The 21,405-nt window shown below is 51.5% G+C and overlaps 1 protein-coding gene across 2 annotated transcripts in view; it reads left to right on the top strand.

Moving 5' to 3' along the window:
- CHST8 (carbohydrate sulfotransferase 8) overlaps nt 1-21,405 on the top strand; it is a 113,830-nt gene that overhangs the window by 47,394 nt on the left and 45,031 nt on the right. Inside the window, exons 1-2 of one of the 2 annotated variants that reach the window (XM_057492949.1) lie at nt 3,529-4,299; nt 7,148-7,363. In XM_057492949.1, the coding sequence (XP_057348932.1) occupies nt 7,234-7,363 (130 nt within the window). In that variant the 5' untranslated portion in view covers nt 3,529-4,299; nt 7,148-7,233. Of the gene's footprint in view, nt 1-3,528; nt 4,300-7,147; nt 7,364-21,405 lie in introns of those variants that run through there. The other variant, XM_057492948.1, reaches the window with a different exon arrangement.

Here is a 21,405-nt window from a genome sequence, read left to right as displayed (position 1 = left end):
CCAGCTGCAGGATGCTGTGAAAGGAGGTCCCTCCCTGCCCAGGCTAGGTGGGACCTGCATCCCTGTTTGATTTCTCCATTTGCCTACTTCAACTTCCTCCCTTTTCCCTTCACAGGTATTGATCCTTAATGAACATCTTGTACCCCAAAGTCCATCTCCAAAATCTCCTTGCAGAGAAACAAACCTGTGACAAATAGGGATAATGATTTTCACTTCAAGAGGTTATTGTGCAAAAGCTAAATGGTATGTTAATATCATCTCCAGCACAGTATCTGGGATGTTAGCAAAGCATGGTAAATGTCTATTCCTTTTCCTTTCCTTCTCCAAAAACTTGACACTAATCCCATTCCAGTCCTTGAGCAGTTGTTCACAGCCTGTGCTCTGAAACCTCAGTTTGGATAAAGCCCAGAGATGGAAGTGGCCCTGAGAGTCTGTGCTGGATGTTAAGTTTGAGGGCCTAGCCGAGGACCCCGGAGCCAGCCTTGTCCCTGTGAAGTTCATTATCCATGGATCATATCAGCCCTCTTCAAGGTTCCTCACTGAAAAGAAATTGAGCATGCAAATGCTCTTTTATCATAATCACCACATATCCACAGGGTAATTCATAAAAGAGCTAGAAATATATTGAAACTCAATATTGTTTTAGTCCAAATCAATATTAATAATTGTTTGCATTTTTAAAGTGCAATTTTCAATTGAAAAATGCACAGAGATCAACCAGTAGTTGCTAACACATCAAATTTTCCTATTAAAGGCATAGTCCCTTAACTTTAAAGTGTTTCTTACACAATAGAGGATGGCGCTGATCCATAAAAATTGTTATCTATTATTTACATGCACCACATTAGAATTTGCTTCCATTATGCATGAGCTAAAAGGCCAGTAACTTTTATTTTTAAGTTCTTGATTTTTAAAAAGTTAAACCTTTTATTCTGAGATAATTTTAGATTCATGTGCAGTTATAAGAAGTAATGCAGAGAAATCTCATGTACCCTTTTTTCTATTTCCCCCAGTAGTATATCTTGTAGAGCTATAGTACAATATCACAATGAGGATATTGACACTGATACAGTTAAGACAGAGAACAGTTCCATCACCACAAGGATCCTTCATGTTGCCCTTTTAAATGCTTTAAAAATTGAAGATTTTTAAATGACATAAGAGATTATAGATACAGTGGTATCCTCCTCATTAGCCCTGTTTAGACTCCTGCCTTGAAACGATTTCTGTCATTAAATGAGGCACTGTCCAATCTGGGCTCAATGTTCAAAGATAAAACAGTAATTATCTAGATAGGGAGTGGTCCCGGGTGGGACTCACCCCAGCCAGGCAGTCCCAGGGGAACATGGCTTTGTGGATCAGCAAGAGCCTGAGAACACAATTTCCACTTTGACACTTGCATCAGGAGCTTGCTTCTGCCAAAAGGACAGACTTTTATGGAAGGGAAACAGCCTAACAGCTTTGGTCCGTAGAGGCCCAGTGACCCGAGTGGTAGCAAAGGACAGGCAGCAGGTGTGGGTAAGGGACACCCGCTAGAGGGCCCCCAGCTCTGCCTGAAGGTGGCCTGGGGCAAATGACATTTGCGAAGTGCCTTTCAGCTCTCCAAGACATGTGTCTCCCACCAGAGCTCCAAGGAACTTGGGAACTCGTCTACATTCGATATTTTGGATGCAGACTGATTCTGAGATTAGAAAAATCAAGTCCTGAGGGTCACACAGCTGATTGGAGGGGCCGCCAGGTCTAGAATCTGAGCTCCCCACTCTGAGCCTGGGGTCTATCCCATGACATCCAGCTGCTTTGGTCAGGCTGCCTGGGGCCACAAACCCAGATCCCCCATGTCCTGGCCATGTTTCTCATGGACACAGACTTGACCACGCTGGTCCTCCTGGGCTCCTGGGCCTACACCCAGTCACCTGTGGGAGGAGTGAGACTGACGGGTAAAGAGTGATTTCTGCTCAGTACCAACCCCAGTTTGCTTTTGTTGATTTTGTTTTATTGGGGCAAAATACACATAATATAAAATTTACCATTTAAACCATTTTTAAGTCAAGAGGCATTATGGACATTCACATTGCTATATAACCATCACCACCATCCATCTCCAGAATGTCCTTCATCTTCCCCAGCTGAAGCTCTGTACCCTAATTAATAACTCCCCATTCCTCCCTCCCCACAGCCCCTGGTAACCACTATTTACTTTCTGTCTCTGAATCTGACTACGTGGAATCATACAACACTTGTCCTTTTGCTTGGTCCTATATGGCTTGTTTCACATGTCCTTAAGGTTCATCCATGTTGTAGCATGCGTTGCCTTCATTGACTTTTGATCAACACATTCAAACTATAATTTTATTTGGGCATTTCCCAGCATCATGCTATATGTTTGGGAATAATCAGTTTTATGGCAACTAAATGACATGTATATTTGTGCATATATTATGCATGTTAACACGTGTATATATAGAGATAGAGTCAACATCTACCTCTACAAGTATAGCATCTTCAAGCTGGAAGCCATAATTTGAAATCTGTCCTATCAACATGAGGCTACAAAACAGGTGTCCTGGTGGTGAGCATGCCTTGGGTATGTGGGAGCTGCCAGGTCCCACCAGGCTCCCTGGTAGAGCTCACTTCCTTGCCTCCTCTTCTCTTGTAGGATTGCGCTGCTCTCTGGACCTGATTCTAGCCCAGTCCCAGTCAAAGCAAACCCACAGCTCCCTGAAACATAAATGACCTTTTTAAAATTCCAGGCTCATGGTCTGCCTCTGTCAAGATGGCCAGACATTAACTCATGCTCCATCTATTAACTCATGCTCGTTCAATGTGCAGCAGTGTTATTAATCACCTTCCCTGTGCCAGGCACTGTGTTAGGTGCTGGGAGTACAAACATGAGAAGAGGCCCCAGCGCTGCTCCCAAGACTCTGAGAGTCTGACAGGCATGTGAACACTCTCCATGCAATGGGGAAAGGGCTGTAATTAAGGGACACATGCTCAGAAGACTGGGTGGGGGTCTGGGATCCCCAGTCCAGACTCTGCCTGTATTTGGGTGTGGAGTAGCTCACCTTCTCTACCTGCAGAATTACTTTCCTACCCTGCTCCACTGGCATAAAATGCCCTGAAAATGTAACATGTCCTGTCAGAGAAGGTCTCCATAGTGTGATCCTACCCCTAACAGCAGTAGGGGGCCTTCGGCCTGTGGCACTTTGGCCAGGCTCTCAGGCTCCACAGCCCTCCTTCCAGCTGTGTGTCTGCAGGCTGCCCCTCAGCCTCTTTGTAAAGTGGTGGTGGGAAGTGGGCTCTAATGTTCCCAGTGGGGCAGTGGGAATAAGGCTCTGGGGCTGTTCGAGCCTGATTTACACCTTGGCTGCTGCAGTAGGTTCACCCTACCTCCCACTGCAGAGAGCATGGGGGGGCGGATCTGCGGGAATCCCTGCCTTGTAACCGGGAAGTGGGTGGTGGACTAATGGCTTCCCTCGAGTGTAGCCGTGCAGGCCTGGGTGTGCAGAGGCCGAGCCCTGGCCATTTCAGGACCCCGGTCAGCGCTCCGGGTCACAGGCGGGTGGGTGGGAGTCTGAGCGCTCCCAGCCATCCGTCCTCGTTGCAGAGCATCGCAACTTCACGCCTACGCAGAAACACCAGAGGAACTCGTCCCAGAGTTTGCCACGGCCGCCGTTAGAACACTGTTTAATTAGCTGCAGGATTTTAGTCAGCTGAAATCAAGAACCTCATCTCAGAAGTAAGCAGGAGCCGCACAAAACTCGTCTGACAGATCAAGGTGGTGTTCCCTGGGGACTGGACTGTGTGCTCCATTTTCACGAGGAGCAGATGAGTCACCGAGGCCAGGAGGCCGAGGAGGGAAGCCCGAGGTCGGCTGCAGTGCCCTGGCACAGCCCCCTCTGCCTCCACGCTGGAACAGTCGGTGCCAGATTCAAGGTGACGGCAGTGCCTGGCTTCATTCTCCTCAAGTTGCCATAGCAGCCTCTCTCCTGATGAGCAGCTCCTCCTGGAGCCCTCAGCCGGGAGGGACGTCATTGTTCGCTCCTGCCCGTGAAGGAGGAAACTGACTGGACGCAGAACTTTGCCAGGCAGAGCTCCACATACCAAGTGGGTGCTCCCATGGGCACATGGGCAGACGCCTCCAGCTGCCTCAGGGGGACGCGGGAGCGGGCCTGCACAGCCAGAGGAAGTCCTCTGGGCGACTGGAAGAAGCGTCCAGGCCTTCGAGCAGCCGCAGCCCAGTGTGTCCTTGGAGCTGTCCATCTGTCCATTCGTCCGCCTGCCGGTGCGTCGCCAGTGGAGGTGCGTGTGTTTTGGCTGGCTTCCCAAGTCCTCGGTCATGCCCTGAAGTGAATTTTCTGAACAGACAAATTTTTAAATCAGATAAGTAAGGAAATGGGAGGAATCCTAGAGCTGGCCCTGCCCTGTGTCCCAGGAGGTGTTTACAAGATTAATCGCATTTCTTTTACTTCTTTTTTCTTACAGTAAAAAATGGTGACGCTATTCAGGCCTCCGGGAGAGAAGCCTCTGGGAGGTGTAGGTATTATGAGGACAGGACCTTCTGGAAACCTATGGGCTGTTTAATTTTCTGGCCTTACCCCTCCCCATTCTGCCCCCAATTATGTGAATTTTCTTATTGTCTGTTAGTCTTGGAAGAGAGGCTGGGAAGCAGGGGATGGTTTTCCACTTGTCATTGGAGCTGAGTGTGATGCAGTGCACAGTAAGATGCATCAGCTCCAGGTGGGCGCGGGGGCCTGTGAATGTGTTTACAAGCCCTGGGCAGCCCAGCCCCAGCTGTGACAGATCATAGAGTCCACTCTTCAGTCAGCAGCTTGACTCCCAGGAGAGAGAGACAAACAGCCTTTGGACCCGCATCTCCCTGTTGTCTTGAAAATAACGTGTGACTTTGAAGACAAGAACCCTCGCAGGAACAATAGGGGATCAGATGTGCATACTCTCTGGCGTGTCTGGTAGTCTGTGGGTGACCTCCCATCTAGCTACCCACCACCTTTAAAGGAAGGAGGTTCCAACAGATTCTGTGATATAGGTTCCCTTCTGGGGCATTGAAAACCCACCAGACTGCAAACCAGTTACCCAGGAGGGGAGGCATGCTAACCTTTGATTCTCCTTTGCACAGAGCAGGGAGTTAGCTGGTCAGACAGCCTCCAGTGAGAACAAACACTGAGAGGAAGGTGTCAGAGGGAAACGCTGGGGTCTGATGCTTAGGGGCTGGGCAGCAGAAGCCATGTGCAGCCCTCCTGTCAGCTTCCCTGGGCATAGAGAGGGCACGTGTATTCTCTTGGGAGCCAGCAAACAGGAGGTCTCTGAAATGAGGGCGGTCATGAAAGGAGAGGCCATGGCCCCATACAAGGGCTCCAGGGTCTGAGCCTTTGGGGACATGTGGCTGTCCATTTCCACCCACTGCAAACCTGGGACAGAGTGTCTCTGGTGAGGGCAGGAAGCAGCAGTCGTTCTCTGGAGTGGGGGCAGTTGCAGTGAGTTTGGGGCCAGCTGGAATCCCAGAGCCAGCTCCAGAGAAAAGGAACCCTGCTCAGCACTGCCTCCCAACAGAAAAGCTGGGAGGCCATGAACCACCTGCCCAGCACAGCCCAGAGAGGCAATGTTCAAGCACATTCCTGTGCATGGAGGCCTGGGGTGGGTTAATTAAAGTTAACTGAGTGAAAAAATAATCACAGACCACAGAGGGGAGAAACCCAAACCTGCAATTTAATACTGCTCAGCCCCAGAGCTTTGCAGAGAACAGTCTAGTCCTTGGGAACTTCTGTCTGGGCAGGGGAAGGAGGCGCTTCTCTGATTATCACTTCCTGCCTCACCCCCCAGGCTGGACACAGAGGGACAATAGCTGGGGCTTCCTCCCCCAGGACCTGGGTGCCAGGTCAGGGGTGGGCTCCAGGGCCCTGAGCCCAAGGAGACTCTGGGCAGGAAAATGTCTTTGTGCCAAGCATCACTTGTGATGTGCCAGACACCCAGTTGTGATCCCAGAGGCTGCTGGAAGCTGCCCGCCAGCCTCAGCCTCCTTCGAGCACTGCCCTGTGCCAGTGTGGGGGAAGCTCCCTGCAGGGCTCCCTGGCTGGAAAGGGATAAGGTAAGGGGACAAAATGACCCCCTCCAGAGGGGATGTCCTGCAAAAGCTGCCCATCTAGCACGGCTTCCCGTGCAGAGCCCTCTTCAGCAGCCACCCACACCCCAGCCCACTGCAGGAACCTATATCCTTCCTTGGGTCCCTCTCTTGACTCACAACGTGCCCCACCTGGGGCCACTGGTTGGTACTGGGGTGTTTGCAATATCTTTCTGCACCCTTTCTCTCTGGAGGAAGCAGGGTGAAGAACAAGTCACCTGGGCATCTCTGAATCTGTGTGGCCAGAGCAGCAGATGTCCGTCCACAGGAATACCAGGGATATTGGTGCCCACCTCTGAGCCTCTGAGCCTGGGATCTGTCAGATGTGGGTCTGGCTGCCCTGCACCTTGAGAGTGGGGACAACTGTGATCTGGCCAGAGCCCCAGCTCCCATTGATGTGACTATGCTGTGGGGTCTTGGTCCCACCAGCCCATTTGTCAGGGAGAGGCCACTCTGGCTGCTGGGGTGAATAGCCGGGTGGGTGACATCCTCTGGGCCTGGGAGGCTCCTTCACACCTCCTGCTCCATGGAGACTCTTGTCCCAGCATCCTGCAGAGAGGAACCGGGGCAGGACATCCAAGAGCTTCTTTGACCACTGGGCCAGTTGCAAGGGATAAGAACCTGGATTCCTACATGTACCTAGACTCTGCCCTCCCACCCCCACTGCCTAGACAGTGCAGGGAAGTATCCTCTGAAACCGGCTGTGGGTCTCAGGGCTCCACCCTGGACGCACCCCCCCAGCAGAGGCCAGAGAATGTGTCTCTCTCTGTTGTTTTTCTGGGGGTGCCGATACAGGAGACCCTGGTGGGGTGGGAAGCCAGAGTCCCAGCCACAGCAGATGACTGGACTTCCCTCAGCCTTGTTGGGCTTGAGAAGGTAGAAGAGACACACCTGAGTAAGTTCCAAAGGGTGGCAGGATCCAGAAATCACATACTGTGACTGGAGCCGCAACCTGCCCTGGATGCCCTGTGACCCAGTGATGGACCGTCTTTCTCCCCGTCTGCCCCATAGACTGTGGCCTGATGGATACCTGGCGTGGATGATGAGGGAAGAACGTACCTCCCACACCCAAGAGGTGACCCCGGAGCAAGCCCCGGATGACCCCACGAGCTGGAAGGATGCGGCTGGCCTGCATGTTCTCATCCATCCTGCTGTTTGGAGCCGCAGGCCTCCTCCTCTTCATAAGCCTGCAGGACCCCACGGAGCTCGCCCCCCGGCAGGTGCCAGGTGAGCCCTTGCACTTGGTCCCACCACCTGCTTGCCCCATCCGCCTGCAGTGCAGCCCTCATAGCTGCCCGGTGCCAAGTCTGTGCCAAGACCCCCTTTAGGCAGAGGAGGAGTCCTGGCCTCCTCCTGACAGGCATCAGCTGCAGTGTGGGAACACTATGTGTAATGTCAGAACACCTCTTGGGAGTGGTGGCCAGGCTGCCTGCCTCAACCAGTTGTTGCCTTTGGTGAAACTCAGATTTAAGGAGCATTCTGCTACTTCTCAGGATCTCTTCCACATGGTCTGGGACATCAGAGAGTGGACAACCTCTCTTTGACCCATTTCCCCAAGTGAGACTCTGTTTCTTGGCCAGGCCCTCCAGCCTGGGCAGCGGGGTCAGGATACCTCCTGGTTTGTGAAGCTGAGATTCTGCCCATCCCCCGTGCTGCTGCCTCCCACCCCCCTGTCCCTTGTGACCCACTGGAAGGGAGCGCTCTTTCTGCTTCTCAGAGTCTGCTAGGGACAGCCTCAGCCTCCCTCGAGCACTGCCCTGCGCCAGTGTGGGGGTGGCAGAGGGAGGAGGGCAGGAAGGACGGTTTGGAGCCTCGGGCAGATGGATTGTTGAGAGGGGATCTCGGGCAAGGCGCCTGCTGCTAAACACAGCCCCTGCCCCAGAAAGCCCGGCAGATTGGAGGGCAGCGAGCCTGGGGCCAAGACCAGAGGAAAGCATCGGTGCCCAGCCCCGGCATCCCTCAGCAGGGCTCTTGGGGGCCTGTCGGGGGAAGACCTGTGAGGACACTCCCATGTGAGGACACAGGCAATGAAGAGGAATGGAGCCTGAGAGTTCCAGCGCCATCCCTGCCTGCAGCCCATGGCACCAGGAGGGCAGGGTTGGGGAGCGGGTGCAGGATCACCAGGCCTGCAGCCCCGTCCCCCAGCTCTGGCTGGCCCACACTCTCAGGGAAGCTCTGCACCCACCCTAAGCACAGACTGAGAGCTGATGGCAGCAGGTGGAAAGGCAGAGGAGCAGGGGCAGGCTAGGGCTGGGCCTGGGCCTGACAGCTGCTTCCAGAAGCCCTGGTCGGGGAGACGAATGGGTCAATCCTTTCACCACTGAGAGGCAGTGAGAGGCAGTGGACCCAGAGACAGTGGGTGAGTCACTGGTGCTGACTCACACCTGGACCAGACCCTCCCAGCTGCTGGCTGTCAAAAGTAGGTCTGGCTGCTCCCTGGCTTCTGAAGAAGCAAGGATATGTGACTAAGCTGGCTCCTCTGCAGGGACTTTACAGCCTCACGTGAGCCTTAGAATGGCTGACAACACTGTGTCAGCAGAACTGGCCCCAGGGGGCAGTGCCCTCAGGCAGACTAAAGGCTAGTGCCCACAGTTGTGCATTCTCTGGGCAGCCCTCAAACAGCCTAGGTAGATGCCGTATCCTTGGGGTGACCCACATCTCCTCGGTGCATGTCTCAGTGAGTGTGTGTGGTTGGGGCACACACATGGAGAGAGGGTTCTCGTGTTCAGTGTCTGTGTTCTGTGTGGGACGAGCCTGGGAAGAAGGCCTGGGTGTGTCCGGTGTCCGCCTAGGACGGGGCCATGCACCTATCCATGGCACACTGCAGGGACAGGCGCAGTATTCCTGGGTGGGGCTGGGAGCTGGCAAAGCAGACTACTTTTCCTTGTGTCCTCCCTGGGCAGTAGGTTCCTGCCCTTCCCGCCGGCCAGCATTGCCCTGCACAGCCACCCCAGTGCATGAGGATCTTCTTGATTTCGAGTGGGGCAGGGACCCACTGGACGGTGGGGATTTCTGGGGTGGAGTGATGAGCTGGGTGAGGAGCTCAGAGCTTCAGGCTGGCAGGCTGTGTAAGATGGCATGAAACTGAAGTGAGCATCCCCCTGTAGCGGGGATGGCATGGGCCTGGCAGACCCAGGTAGGGAGCATGCTTGAGACTTGAGCCATGTTCTTTGACTGTAAATGTTCCTGGACCACCCTCACCACATGCCAGGTGATGGGCAACCTTGACTTTCTAGGTAAATCACATCAAACACAGTCATAAAACTTTAAGTAATGCTTATGTTACTTTTCCTGAGCAAAGTGTTCGTGACACAGGCTGTTTGTGTTGATTTGTTACTGTTCATTTATTCTTTCCCTGTACTTCTCACAGCAGCCTAATTGTGATTCGGTACCAAGAAAGCAATATCAAAGTAATTTTCCACAACATTAGTTACAATTTTCTTCTGATCTTTCAAGTGAAACAATCCCATCCTGTTGGCTTCTCTGAGCGTATAAACCTTGATTACATTTATCTGTTGGAAACCAGTGCTTACAAAGTGTACGTATCCAGTTGCGTGGGTGGGTGGCCCCAAGGGCCCTGGATAAACCTTCTCCCTAAGGATTTCTGCCCGTGGGAGGTACACCCTTGGGAGGCTGTGCTGCCATCCAGATTGGGCAAGGCTACAGGGGAGGCTGGCTACAGAGGAAATTCCACAGGCTGCTCTGGCCTTCCTCGCAGTAGGAACTTCCCTGGGAACGGAGTGTCTGGGATCCACTGTTGGTGGCATGGACCACAGTGGTAGGGGGCGGTGGGCAGGTGAAGACCCAGAAACAAGTTTGAAAATTGGGGTGGGAGCCTTTAGTCACCTGTGCTCCCTCAGGGTTGGAGCGTGGTTCCGATTTCTCCCATGCAGGTGTTACAGCCCCTGAACTTGTCACAGACCAGTCAGCATACCTCACCTGGCTCCTGCATTAGATGGAATCTTCTGAGGTTGCCAACTTTTGTAAATTAAACCACTTTTTAAAAAATGTTTGCTGTATTTTAAATTACCTTTTGAAATGTGAATTACTGCCAGTTAATCTACCTTTGTTCTAATATTAGATTTTCCTGTGTATCAGACAATTCACTTATCCAGTTATTTTCCAGTCTGCAGTACTGCCAGGCCCCGAGGACTCAGAAAACTCACTTCTTGACCCAGAAGACTAGACATGCTGCTTTCTTAAGAGGGAGACATGGAGAGGAAGCCCAACAGGAATAACCCATCTAACATGATGGCCCTGAGGGGTGCAAAAGACAGACCACACATGGGGCTGGGAAAACTGAGTTTTTATGAGTGGCCTTTCCTAATGAACCTTTAATTGTGGAGAGTTTGGAACTCACACAGAAATAGATTAGAATAGTACAATGACCCACCCCATGCACCCAGCACCCAGCATGCTCAGGCCAGCCCTACCCACACCTTCTGTCCGATTTGGAAACATAAGCCAGACATCATATCAATTCAGTGATAAATATTTCAATATATTTCTCAACTGAAGAGTTAAGCACTCTTTTTTTAAACATCCAAATATTCTTGAATATCAAGTATCCAGTGTTTCAAATTTCCAGTTGTCTCACAAATATTATAAATACATTTACTTCCAGTTTGTTTTATCCAGTATCCAGGTAAGGCCAGACATTGCAGTTGGTGGATGAGTCTTTGAAGTCTCTTTCAGTCTGTAAGATTCCCTCTCCATCTTTATTTTTCTCTTGCTATTTATTGAAGGAAACTGGGTCACAGGCCTGCAGAGTCTCCCACAGTTGGGATGTTTGCTGATTGTGCTCATTCGGTAGAGTTGAATATTGTTTTCTGTTCTTTGTATCCCCTATAAATTAAACCAATCTAGCAGTTTAATCAGATGCAGGTTTAGGGTTTTTTCCTCCTTTTTTTTCGGCAAGAATTCACATGTGGTCCTGTATCCTTCATCAGGAGGTGCACATCTGCCCAGCTGTCTCTTGTAATGTTAGTTAGCTACCAATGATCAATGGTGGTGCATGGATCCATCCATTCATTTGGGGCTGCACGACATAATGTTCAAATGTTGTCATTCCTTCTTCATTCCTTTAAGTGGGATGGATTTTGTTTTAATGGGTTCAGGCAAGTTGTTATTAGTGACCCATGAAGCCAAAGTGATGGTGGATTGATTGGTTTATTCATTGATATATAAAAAATGTAACTTTATGATACAGATTCTGTTGCTAGCACATGATAGTTTTGTTTTGTTTTGTTTTTTATGTTTGGCTTCCAGAGTAAGTTTTCTTAAAGCAGCCATGGAGTTGTGGGTGGCGGTGCTGGCGTATCGAGGGGGGAAGGTAGCCACCGTGACACCAGGGTCTCCTGTTCAGCGGCCCCTCATGTAGACAAAGGGACTGAACAGCCCCTGACTGATTTCTTGGTTTATAGAATGCCCTGCGGCATTCTTTCCAGGGCACAAGAGCCTCCGAGGATAATAATAATAACAAACATTGATCTGGCATTTGCTATATGCCAAGTTTTGTGCCAAGCACCTTACATGTTTTAATGCATGTAATTCTTTAAATAATTATTCCGCTTCATAGACAAGGTGCTGACCACTCACTAGGGTAGACATACCACAGTGCTACTGATACTGTCTAAGACTCCCACTCATGCGTGGTAACCAGGTGCTCTGACAAGCAGTGTGCATATATTTACTACTCATTTAATACTTTCAAACCCCACGAGCTGAGTACTGTTACACCATTTAACAGATAAAACTACCTAGGTGAGAAGGGTTCAGAGCTGTGCCCAAGGCTGCACAGCTTTGGGCGTCAGGGCTGGGCTTTGTCCTCAGGCAGCTGGCTGCTGCCCACGGCACCTGCTGCCTTCCCTACAGCTGTGATGCTCACTATCGCCCAGTCTGGACCCAGAGCAGAGCTTGGGCAGAGAGCAGAGCACGGTTTGGAGGCAGGAGAGAATGTGGCCTGGGGAGAAGTCCCAGTGGATTAGGGGCTGCCGTGTGACCCATGGATCTAGACACGAGCTGCACGCACGCCAGGCCCAAGCCCATGTGCCCTTGGAGCACCATGGAAGAGGGAGCCTTCGCCAAAAGCCAGGGGAGCTCTGGGGACTCTGAGGTGGGGAGTGGCCGTGAGAACGCTCACGTGTAGTGGGGCCTGCGGGCCAGAGCCAGGCAGGAGGCAGCAAGCACAGGGTGAGCAGCTGGGAGGGTGTTGAGAGGTGCAGGGAGAGATGGCAGGGCCTCGGGCAGGTGGGGGCAGGGCCTCAGGAGCATCAGGGGTTCTGGGGCAGAGCCACAAAGCAACCACAGGACTCGGGAAATGAGGATGGTGCAGAGGGCAGCTGTCTCTGTTCAGGTGGCTCCGGCTCAGGGCTTCCGACTTGGGCTCCCGGCCACCCTCATCAGGCAGAGAGCAGTGTGAGCACCAGTCAGGGTGGAGCCTGGAGACCACCTGTTCTGTTTTGGGCAGATGACATCTTAGGTGCTGGGTGTGTGTGGAGTCACCCTATTACTCCTCCACCCAGGGCTCCAGATTCGCAGCTGGTGAGAATAGGTGAGAGCAGCACAAAGCCCCCACCCTTCCCCACACCTCCTCCATACACTAACTCCTGCACTCGCACACACTCAAGGCCAGGGCCTGGCTGGAGGAGCCAGGAGGACTTCCTGGAGGAGGGGAGCTATGGGTTGCTTGTTTGCCACCCATAGTGCACAGGAGGTGACCAGGTGCTAACCTCCAGAAGAAAACAGGGAAGTGGGCTTGGTGATACCCTCTTGGAGCCTGGTGCCTCTCTCCAGCGTGTGTGCCAGTGAGCGTCTTGCCCAGCATCTCGAGCTGGGGATGCGTAGAGCCAGAGTACTGCTAGCCCGGGGCCAGACTGACTCCAGGGCTCCTGCTTTTGTCCCCTGGAGGCAGGGCTGTGTGGGCTGGAGAACGTGTGGCCCTCACCCCAGGCCCACAGTTAGCAGGGGCACGTGGCCCCACCTGGGCCAGTACTGAGGTCTACACTTATCTTGTTTGTCTTGTTTCTACCGTGGCTGTCTTTGTCCAGGGGTTCCCCCTGGAGCCTGAGACACACCACCAGGCCAAAAGCCCCAGGTGGGCCAAGGCTATGGGAGGAAGTGGCTAGAGCTGGGGTGTCCAAGCCCATGCTCTTCCTGGGCCTGGGGCGCCAGCCCCTCCAGTTCCCATGGAGCCGTCTGCTTTCCCCAGGCAGGTGGATGTTATTGGAATCCTCTCAAGTCTGTTTCTAACGGCATGCAGAACATCATATATATTTCCTACGAACTTTGTGAGGCTGACACATCCTTGTTGTGACTGTGAATATCAGAAGTGACATGTAATTGCAGTGATCCATCCTGTTAAGTAGCTGGCAATATATCATTGCAAAATCAGCAGGGCTGGGACTCCCAGAACCCAGTGTTTCTAAACAGTGCACCTGCAGCGTGTTCAAACTCTCTTACCAAACACCGCCCAAGGCTCATGAAGATCGCCTCTCCCTCCCTCACCTCACCCATTTGTGGCCCCAGCAAGGAAGTTTCTCTCTGGGTAAACCGTGCACCGCGCCTTCAGTTCTCTGGAGTGCCCGCCCCTCGCCACAGGATGCACCGGCCATCCGTGTCAGGGCAGTGGGTCAGGACCCTTGTAATAGGGCTTCCCAGCATGGTGCTCAGGCTTCCTGCTCCCCTTTCCCTTATAAACTCCAGAGAGGCTTTGTGGGGTTCTTTCTGGTGCCATGGGGTGGCCTGCCCAGTCATCGCTGTACGGGCGGAGGGAAGAAAACTGGTGGGCTCACTGTGGACAGCTGGAGGGTTGGAGACAGGGTGTAGCTGGGGCCCAGAGGCATGATGGCTCAGCTCCACCCCAGTGGGTGGGACAGTGAGGCAGGGCTTGCACATTTTGGGGGCACCACGCTCAGTGTTCCAGGCTAATACCAGGGTAGCACCGACTGCACTAGACTGCGAGGTGAAGGGTGTCCCCAGAGTTGTGCAGAGGGCAGTACTAATGGAGGGGGCAGACATGGGGCCCCCACATGGCCACCAGCCAATGAGTACCCAGAAAGGGGGCAGTGTCGGAACACACAACCCCCAAGTGTGGGCTCTGGAGCCCCGTGGGGTTGGTGGGCACTGCGGTGCTGGCTTTGGAGCCTTCTCTGGAGCTGGCTTTGGGGCTGGGGCCTCAAAGAGCCTCACTGCTGCCCTCCCTGGGAGGCTCTGACCTCAGGAGTGCCCACTGTGGGCCCTGTCTCTGTAGTGGGAGTTTTTCTCACCTGAGACCAGGCCATTCCGAGTGGCAGCTCCCTGGCATCTGCTGTGGCCTCGCTTTCCCGGCTGCCTCCACCCTCCTGCAGGCGGAGGAGCATTTCCGTCCTCCCTGCAGAAGGCGCCTTGGGGGTCTCTAGCCAGAGCCTTGCTTTCCTTTGGTGTGTTAAAATAGGCTGAATGAAAAATAATGAGCATGTAGGAACTAATAACAGGAATCACCTAATTAAATTAGGAAACAGACATCATATTGCTGTAACCCGAAAATTGATATTAATAGAAAACGGTCCCAGAATCGTTATGCTAAAGGTTCCTAGGGGTGGGGAAATTAAAAAGGAGAGCAGAACAGAAAATGGGGACTGTCGTAGCCAATAAAAGCAAGACCAAGACATATGTATGTACGTTTTAAAGGAACAAAAGTAAAATGCTGAAAACAGAAAGCAGGATCATTGGTGGATCTAATGAAGAAACGGACCGTTTTGAAAACCACAGAGCTGCCCACACATGTGTGATGATGCTTTTTTAAAGAAACAATGTAACTAAGCTTCAGTGTGCATGAACCAGTGTAGTAATTATCGTTTTCTTGGCGCCGTGCTGTCCTGAGCCTCTTCATTTGACCATCTTTCACCCCATGAAGCAGGCTTCCCTGTCCTCAGCTTAGACCCAGAGAGGCTAACTTGGTTGCCTGAAGTCCAACAGCCAGTGGGGCCCGAGCCAGGATTCGAACCCAGATTTGTCTGATTGCAAAGCCCTTCCTTGGCTCCTTCTGCCCTCCTTGCCTGTTGCCACTAGCTAATGTCAATGTCTGCATTTCTTGTATTTTGTGATGTTTTGCTACCATTTTTCTCAAAGGACATTTCTTGCCGACACCCAACAGATTTCAGTGGCAGTCCAACTCCCTGACCCCAGCCCCAGGCCTCCTCTGGAGGGTTTTGTTCATCAAGCCCACACAAGGGCACCTTCTGAAATTACAGTCCAGCTGGAAAATTGGGTCTACCATTGTGTCCGAGCCTGGGCAGGGCTGAGTGGGTCTGGCTGCTCCGATGCTCACGCCACCCCAGGAAGCCCCGGTTTCAGGTTGTCTCCACAGCAGCCTATTGTTCCCCCAGGCCCCCACGGGGAGGGGGGGGTCAGGCTCTGTTCACCTGTGACCTGAGTCATGACTTGGCAGGCCCAGAGCAGGGCTCAGATGTGTGGTGGCCCCTTTCCCACCCTGCCTGGTCTGGGATGAATTCAAGGGACCCAGAGGAGCTGGTTAAGATCTGTGTGTGATACCCCAGAATTATACCTGGTCTGGGACACCATGATCAGGCTGGTGTTGGGCCCCATAAGGACTTGAACCAGGTGTCAGGAACTTCCTATCCCTTCCCATGTGCCCCATACCTCCCCCACCTGTGTCCCCATTCACCAACCAGGCAGCTTCAGTGGGGGTCACCTGACATTAGAGCCAAGCCCCCCCACTCGGCCCAGGAGATCTGCCAGGGAAAGGAGAGGGTGGGACACCCCAATATCGAAGTGGCCCGGGGCTCTGGGGGTGACCTCTTTGGCCTGCTTGCCTCCCTCCTCAGCCCCGCTTTGTCTGCAGTCACAGGGGTATGGGAGGGGGACTCGGGGAATCGGGGGGCTCAGGACATACAGTGAATAAGGACAAGGCCCTCTCTGCCAGCATCAGGGTCCAGTGGGGTCGTAACATGTTCTCTCAAGGCCCCCCTAACCTTCCTCAAGCCCCAAGTTGCTGACGTGGCAGCAGAGAAGTGGCTGTGTGCCAGAGCAGGTCCAGGACAGAGCCGTTGCTACGGCTGCTGTCCTCCAAGGCCACTGGGTGATTCTTGTTTTTTTTATACCCTGAAAAGGTCATGGTGGTAGTTATGACAACGGCAGCGTGCTGAGGCAGGTCCCCAGCGCAGTGGGCCCATCAGGCCCTTTGTGCCTCAGGCCAGGCCCTGGTGGGGCGCTCAGCTGGGCCCCACCCACCAGCCCCGGGGGATTGGGGGCGGTGGCTCCCCCCTGTCTCATATGGCTTTAGGGTCAGAGTGGGTCTTCTCCTAAATGTATGCAGGAAGTTGGGCGCCAAGTCAGATCCTGTTTAAGCCAGAAGCTCACCGTTATGTATCTGTTGATGTTCTCATCATAAAGCTTATTCCTGGGGTTTATAGCTCTACAATTTTTTTTTTTTAAGAGGACATCTCTCATATTTATTGATCAAATGGTTGTTAACAACAATAAAATTCTGTATAGGGGACTCAATGCTCAATGCACAATCATTACTCCACCACAAGCCTAATTTTCATCAGTCTCCAATCTTCTGATAGCTCTACAATTTTGACATAAATCATGATGGAATTCTGATTCCAATGGACAATTCTCTCATTTAAAAATTTGTATTTGTGTAGGAAAAATAGTCGAACTTTAATGGGTTCTGTTAGCCCTGATGGCTGCTACTTAGGAGCCCCTGCACCCCCTGCTGGCCCCTGAAGGAGGGGTAAGGACCTGGGGTTCTCCCCATTCTCAAGGTCTGGAGTCTAGGCAGGAAGCCGAGGGCTGCCTCTCACTGAGCCCTAAGGCCCGGACATGACATTTTCCAGGTCTCAGAATTCCTAAAAGCCACTCATAGGAAGTTGTCCCCCACCCCCTCAGCTTGGTTGTCTGCAAAGCAGGCCATGAGTCCAGTCCCTGGCCAGTGGTTCCCAGCGCAGGTGGTTCCCAGCCTGGGTTGGACTGAGGAGATGATGGCTGAACCCCCTGCCACATTTTATTGTGTGTCCAAATGTACTTCACCCTGGGAAGAAAATGCAGCCTGGAGGGAGTCTGGGGCCCCCACCCAACCTCCCCAAAAGCCTACAAACATTTGTGAGTGCCTTCGATCCTTGCACTCAGAGTCTGGCTTGCCCTGAGGGGGAGGGGGATAAGGGAGAGGAAAAGATGAGGGGGGACATCAATGAAAACCATGTGGACTTTCCTTCAGAAAATGCATCTGGGCAGAGCTGCCAGGGAGGGGGGAACACAGGACATGGGGCGGGGCGGGGCATCCAGCAGGCACCCCCGCTCCAGCCATGACTATTAAGCAGCAGCTCAAATTTTAGATGTTTTTCAGAGTTGGATGACAGGTCACGCTTGGCACCTCCTATTGGTTGGATGGGCTGGAAGGAGAGGGTCTTCCCAAACCTCCCCCAGGATGAGACCCGGACCCTCCCTGTGCAACTCTGCCACCTCCCTGACCCTAGGGCAGAGACATAGCGGGTCTTCCTGGTGGGGAGGGGACTCCTAGCTCTTTCCAACCCTGGCAGGACTCCCATCAAATCATACACCAAACGAATCATGGGCAGAGCTTCTCTGGATGCCTGCTGACCAACAATGGCCTCCTGAGCCCCCAGGAGCCCCTGTCTGTTTCAGGGTCCAGAAGCCCTGCCAGATGACTGTGCCCCATTCCAGCATGAGGCCTGAGGGTTCAGAAGGTGACTGTTCAGCAGAGGGGTGGGGGAGGCCAGGGCCAGGGAGCGGGGGTCTGGGGAGGGCACACAGTAAAAACTGTCCTTCATTTACACAGAGGTACATGTAATATACAAATATTTGCTCCCACCCGCAAGTTTTTGTTGCTATAAGTGAAGGAAGAATCATTTCTGGACAAACCTTCCAGCAAGAGTGGACCTTTTGCTGGGCTGGGGAGTGGGCTGTGGGTGACGTGTGTGTGTGTGTGTGTGTGTGTGTGTGTGTGTGCTGGTCAAGGTGGTTAAATGGAAAAGAAGTTCCTGTTTCCCACAGTGATGGGGGTGTGGCTAGGCCAGGTACACTGAGCTTCTTTCTACCCCACCTAGGATACTGTCTGTGGTGTCACAGCTGTCAAGGGTCTCCTGGAGAGGGACCAGGTCTGGTCCAGCAAGGGACAGTTTAGAGACTCTCCCTTCCCTGCTGCCCGCACATCAGGGACAAGGCCACTGGGGCTGTGAGTGAGACTGGAGAGTCCCAACAGCATCCAGGGAGGTGGCACTGAAGGGCTTGGTCTGAGCACTGAGTGCCCAGATGTACCAGGCACTACATATTTGGAATATGTGCTTTCCAAATATTCTCTCACTGAGCCTCACAGCACCCCATTTCCACTTTACATGTGTGGAAACTGAGGCACAGAGCAGCTAAGTCACTTGTCCAGGGTTATACAGATGGGAAGTGGCAGTGCCTAATCTAGAACCCAAGTCTTTTGATCCCAAAGACACGGTGTCATATTGGTGACTCTGATAGCCCCTCAGAGCTGGGACTGCTCTGAGCACGCAGCATTGGAGGACCAGCCAGGGGGCCTGCACGGCACTGCCATGCTGATGTCTGGGGTGTGCTTCAGCCCTGTGCATTGCAGACATGTTCTGGTCTATTCATACATGTATGTGCTGGGGAGGGACGGGGAGCCCTGTGAAAGTGTGTGTCTGTCTGGCTGTCATCACGATCACATCTACAAGGATGTGAGTGCACAACCATGAGAGGTGTGTGTGTGCCTTGTGCTCACAGCTTGCATGGGTAATGCTAGCCACTGAAGCTGGGGCTGCCTGCTTTGAGTGCATACTGACCCTCACACCTGCCAGGAGCAGGTGCAGGACAGTCAAGGCCAGGCTGGGGCAGGTGACTTCGGCACCACGGCGGGAACTGTCTGTGGTTATTGGCCACAGAAATGAGTGAGAAATTGCCATTCCAGCAGGAACTTAGCAAAACCAGCTATTGTGACCCCCTACCCATGACCATAATCAAATAATGAGATTACCTTGGTAATATTTCAGGTCCAGTGATTGCTGCTTTAAATTAGCTCCTTCCCAGAACCCAGCCCAAAGTGGCAGTAGTAATTAAAGAATTTCTGGGCTTAAACCAAGTCTTCTCATCAAGCATGTTACATATGTTATATAGGGCTTGCAAAATATGTGTGGGCCTTGTCCTTTCCTGGGGAACAGGGAGACCACAGGTCGGAAGCTGGGCTTTTGCTGCTAAGGGCCCTTTTCCTCTTTCACTTTTATTTTAGACATATTTACTTAAGCCCAGCCTGGCTGGGCACTGGGATTTGCAGAGGAAAGGGCCTCGAGGTCCCCACTCTAACGGAAGTAAGTGAGGAGGCTGATGGGGAGTCCCTGGTGTCTACCCGGACTCCTTCCCAGGCCAGCGTTTCAGTAGTGTCCCAGGGCCAGGAGGTGTCTGCAACTGCCTTTTCCTTCCACTTTGGGGCCCATTAATTAGGGTCTGAGGCTGAGACTGTGCTGGGGCTTCTGCCGATCAGACCAAGAGACAGGACGGGCATTAGTGTGACTTGAACCCCTCTGACCCATCGTCCTGTGTCCTAGAGAGAGCGGTGGGGAAGCGAAGTGGGGCACAGCAGCAGAAGCCAGGTGGAGCTCACACCCAGGCCAGAACATCCCTCCACCAAGCTTGTTCTTTATTCCTTCCATTTGCTTCACTGAGGGGGACACACAGCTCTCCTCAGGAAGCAGAAAATGCCAGAATCCTATGACCAGCATTGTGGCCACCCTTAGGATGGCTGGCTGAGCCTGGATGGGCCTGCCTGCCCTGGGTTAAAAAATAACCTAAAATTGCTTTAAATTTCCAGAAGGGAAGAGAATCCCAGGAGCCAGAAAGAGAAGGACTAGAGTGAAGCAGTGAGCTCCAGGGTGTGCCTGCCCAGGGGCCTGGGACTAGGGCCTTTTGTAAAAACAGCTTTATGCAGGTGTGATATAATACCTGAATTCAGGTATAATAGGTGTCATAACATTCATCTATTTAAGTGTACATGTCAGTGATTTTTAATAAATCTTCAGAGCTGTGTGACCTTCAATTTTAGGGTATTTCCATTGCCCCCTAAAAATCTGTCATGCCTGTTTGCAGTCATTCCCCATTGCCCTAGGCAACCATGAATCTATAGATTTGCCTATTCTGAACATTTCATATAAAAGTAATCATACAATATGTATCCTTTTACATGTGGCCTCTTTCACTTAGCATAGTGTTCTCGAGATTCATTGTGTTGTAGCATATACCAATGGTTCATTCCTCTTTATTTCTGAATGGTATTCCATCACATAGAATTTTGGCTTATCCACTCACCAGCTGATGGACATTTGGATTGCTTATACTTTTTGGCCATTATGAATAATGCTGCTATGAACATTCACATGCAACTCTTTGTGTGAACATGTTTCCATTTCTCTTGAGTCGATACTTAGGAGTAGAATTGCTAGGTTGCATAGTAAATTTATGTTGAATTTTTAAAGAAACTGCCAAACTGTTGTCAAAATGGCAGCACCATTTACATTCCCATTAGCAGTGTATGAGGTTCTTATTTCTCCACATTCTCATCAACACTTGGTATTATCTGTCTTTTTAATTATAGCCATTCTAGTGGGTGTGAAGTGGTATCTCATTGCAGTTTTAATTTGCATTCTCTGATGACTAATGATATTGAGCATATTTTCTTGTGTTTATTAGCCATTCAAATATCTTTAGTGAAATATCTACTCAAATCTTTTGCCCATCTTTTGAGTTGTCTTTTTATTGAGTTGTTATTCTTTATTTTGTAGATAGATACAAGTACTCATTAGATTTGCAAATAATTTCTCCCATCTGTGGTTTGTCTTTTCATTTTCTTAATGGTGTCTTCTGACGCGCAAAAGTTTTAAAATTGAAGAAATACAATTCATCAATTTTTTTTAATTTTATGGATCATGCAGTTGGTGTTATATCTAAGAAATCATTGCCTAACTCAAGTTCATAAATATTTTCTCTTATGTTTTTCTTAAAAAGGTTTACAGTTTTAGCTCTTACATCTATAGCCATGATCCATTTTGAGTTAATGTTTGTGTTTTATCTGAGACAGTCAGTGGTCTAGCTTCATCTTTTTGCCTGTGGGTATCCGATTGTTCCAGTGCCATTTGTTGAAGACTGTCTCTTCCCCATTGAATTGCCTTGTCACTTTGGCCAAAGATAAATTGGACATAAATGCAAGAGTTTATTTCTGGTATCTCATTTCTATTCCATTGATCTCT

Source organism: Manis pentadactyla, chromosome 15 (assembly GCF_030020395.1).
Source record: "Manis pentadactyla isolate mManPen7 chromosome 15, mManPen7.hap1, whole genome shotgun sequence".
NCBI lineage: Eukaryota > Metazoa > Chordata > Mammalia > Pholidota > Manidae > Manis > Manis pentadactyla.
This window is presented reverse-complemented; position numbering and strand designations above follow the sequence as displayed.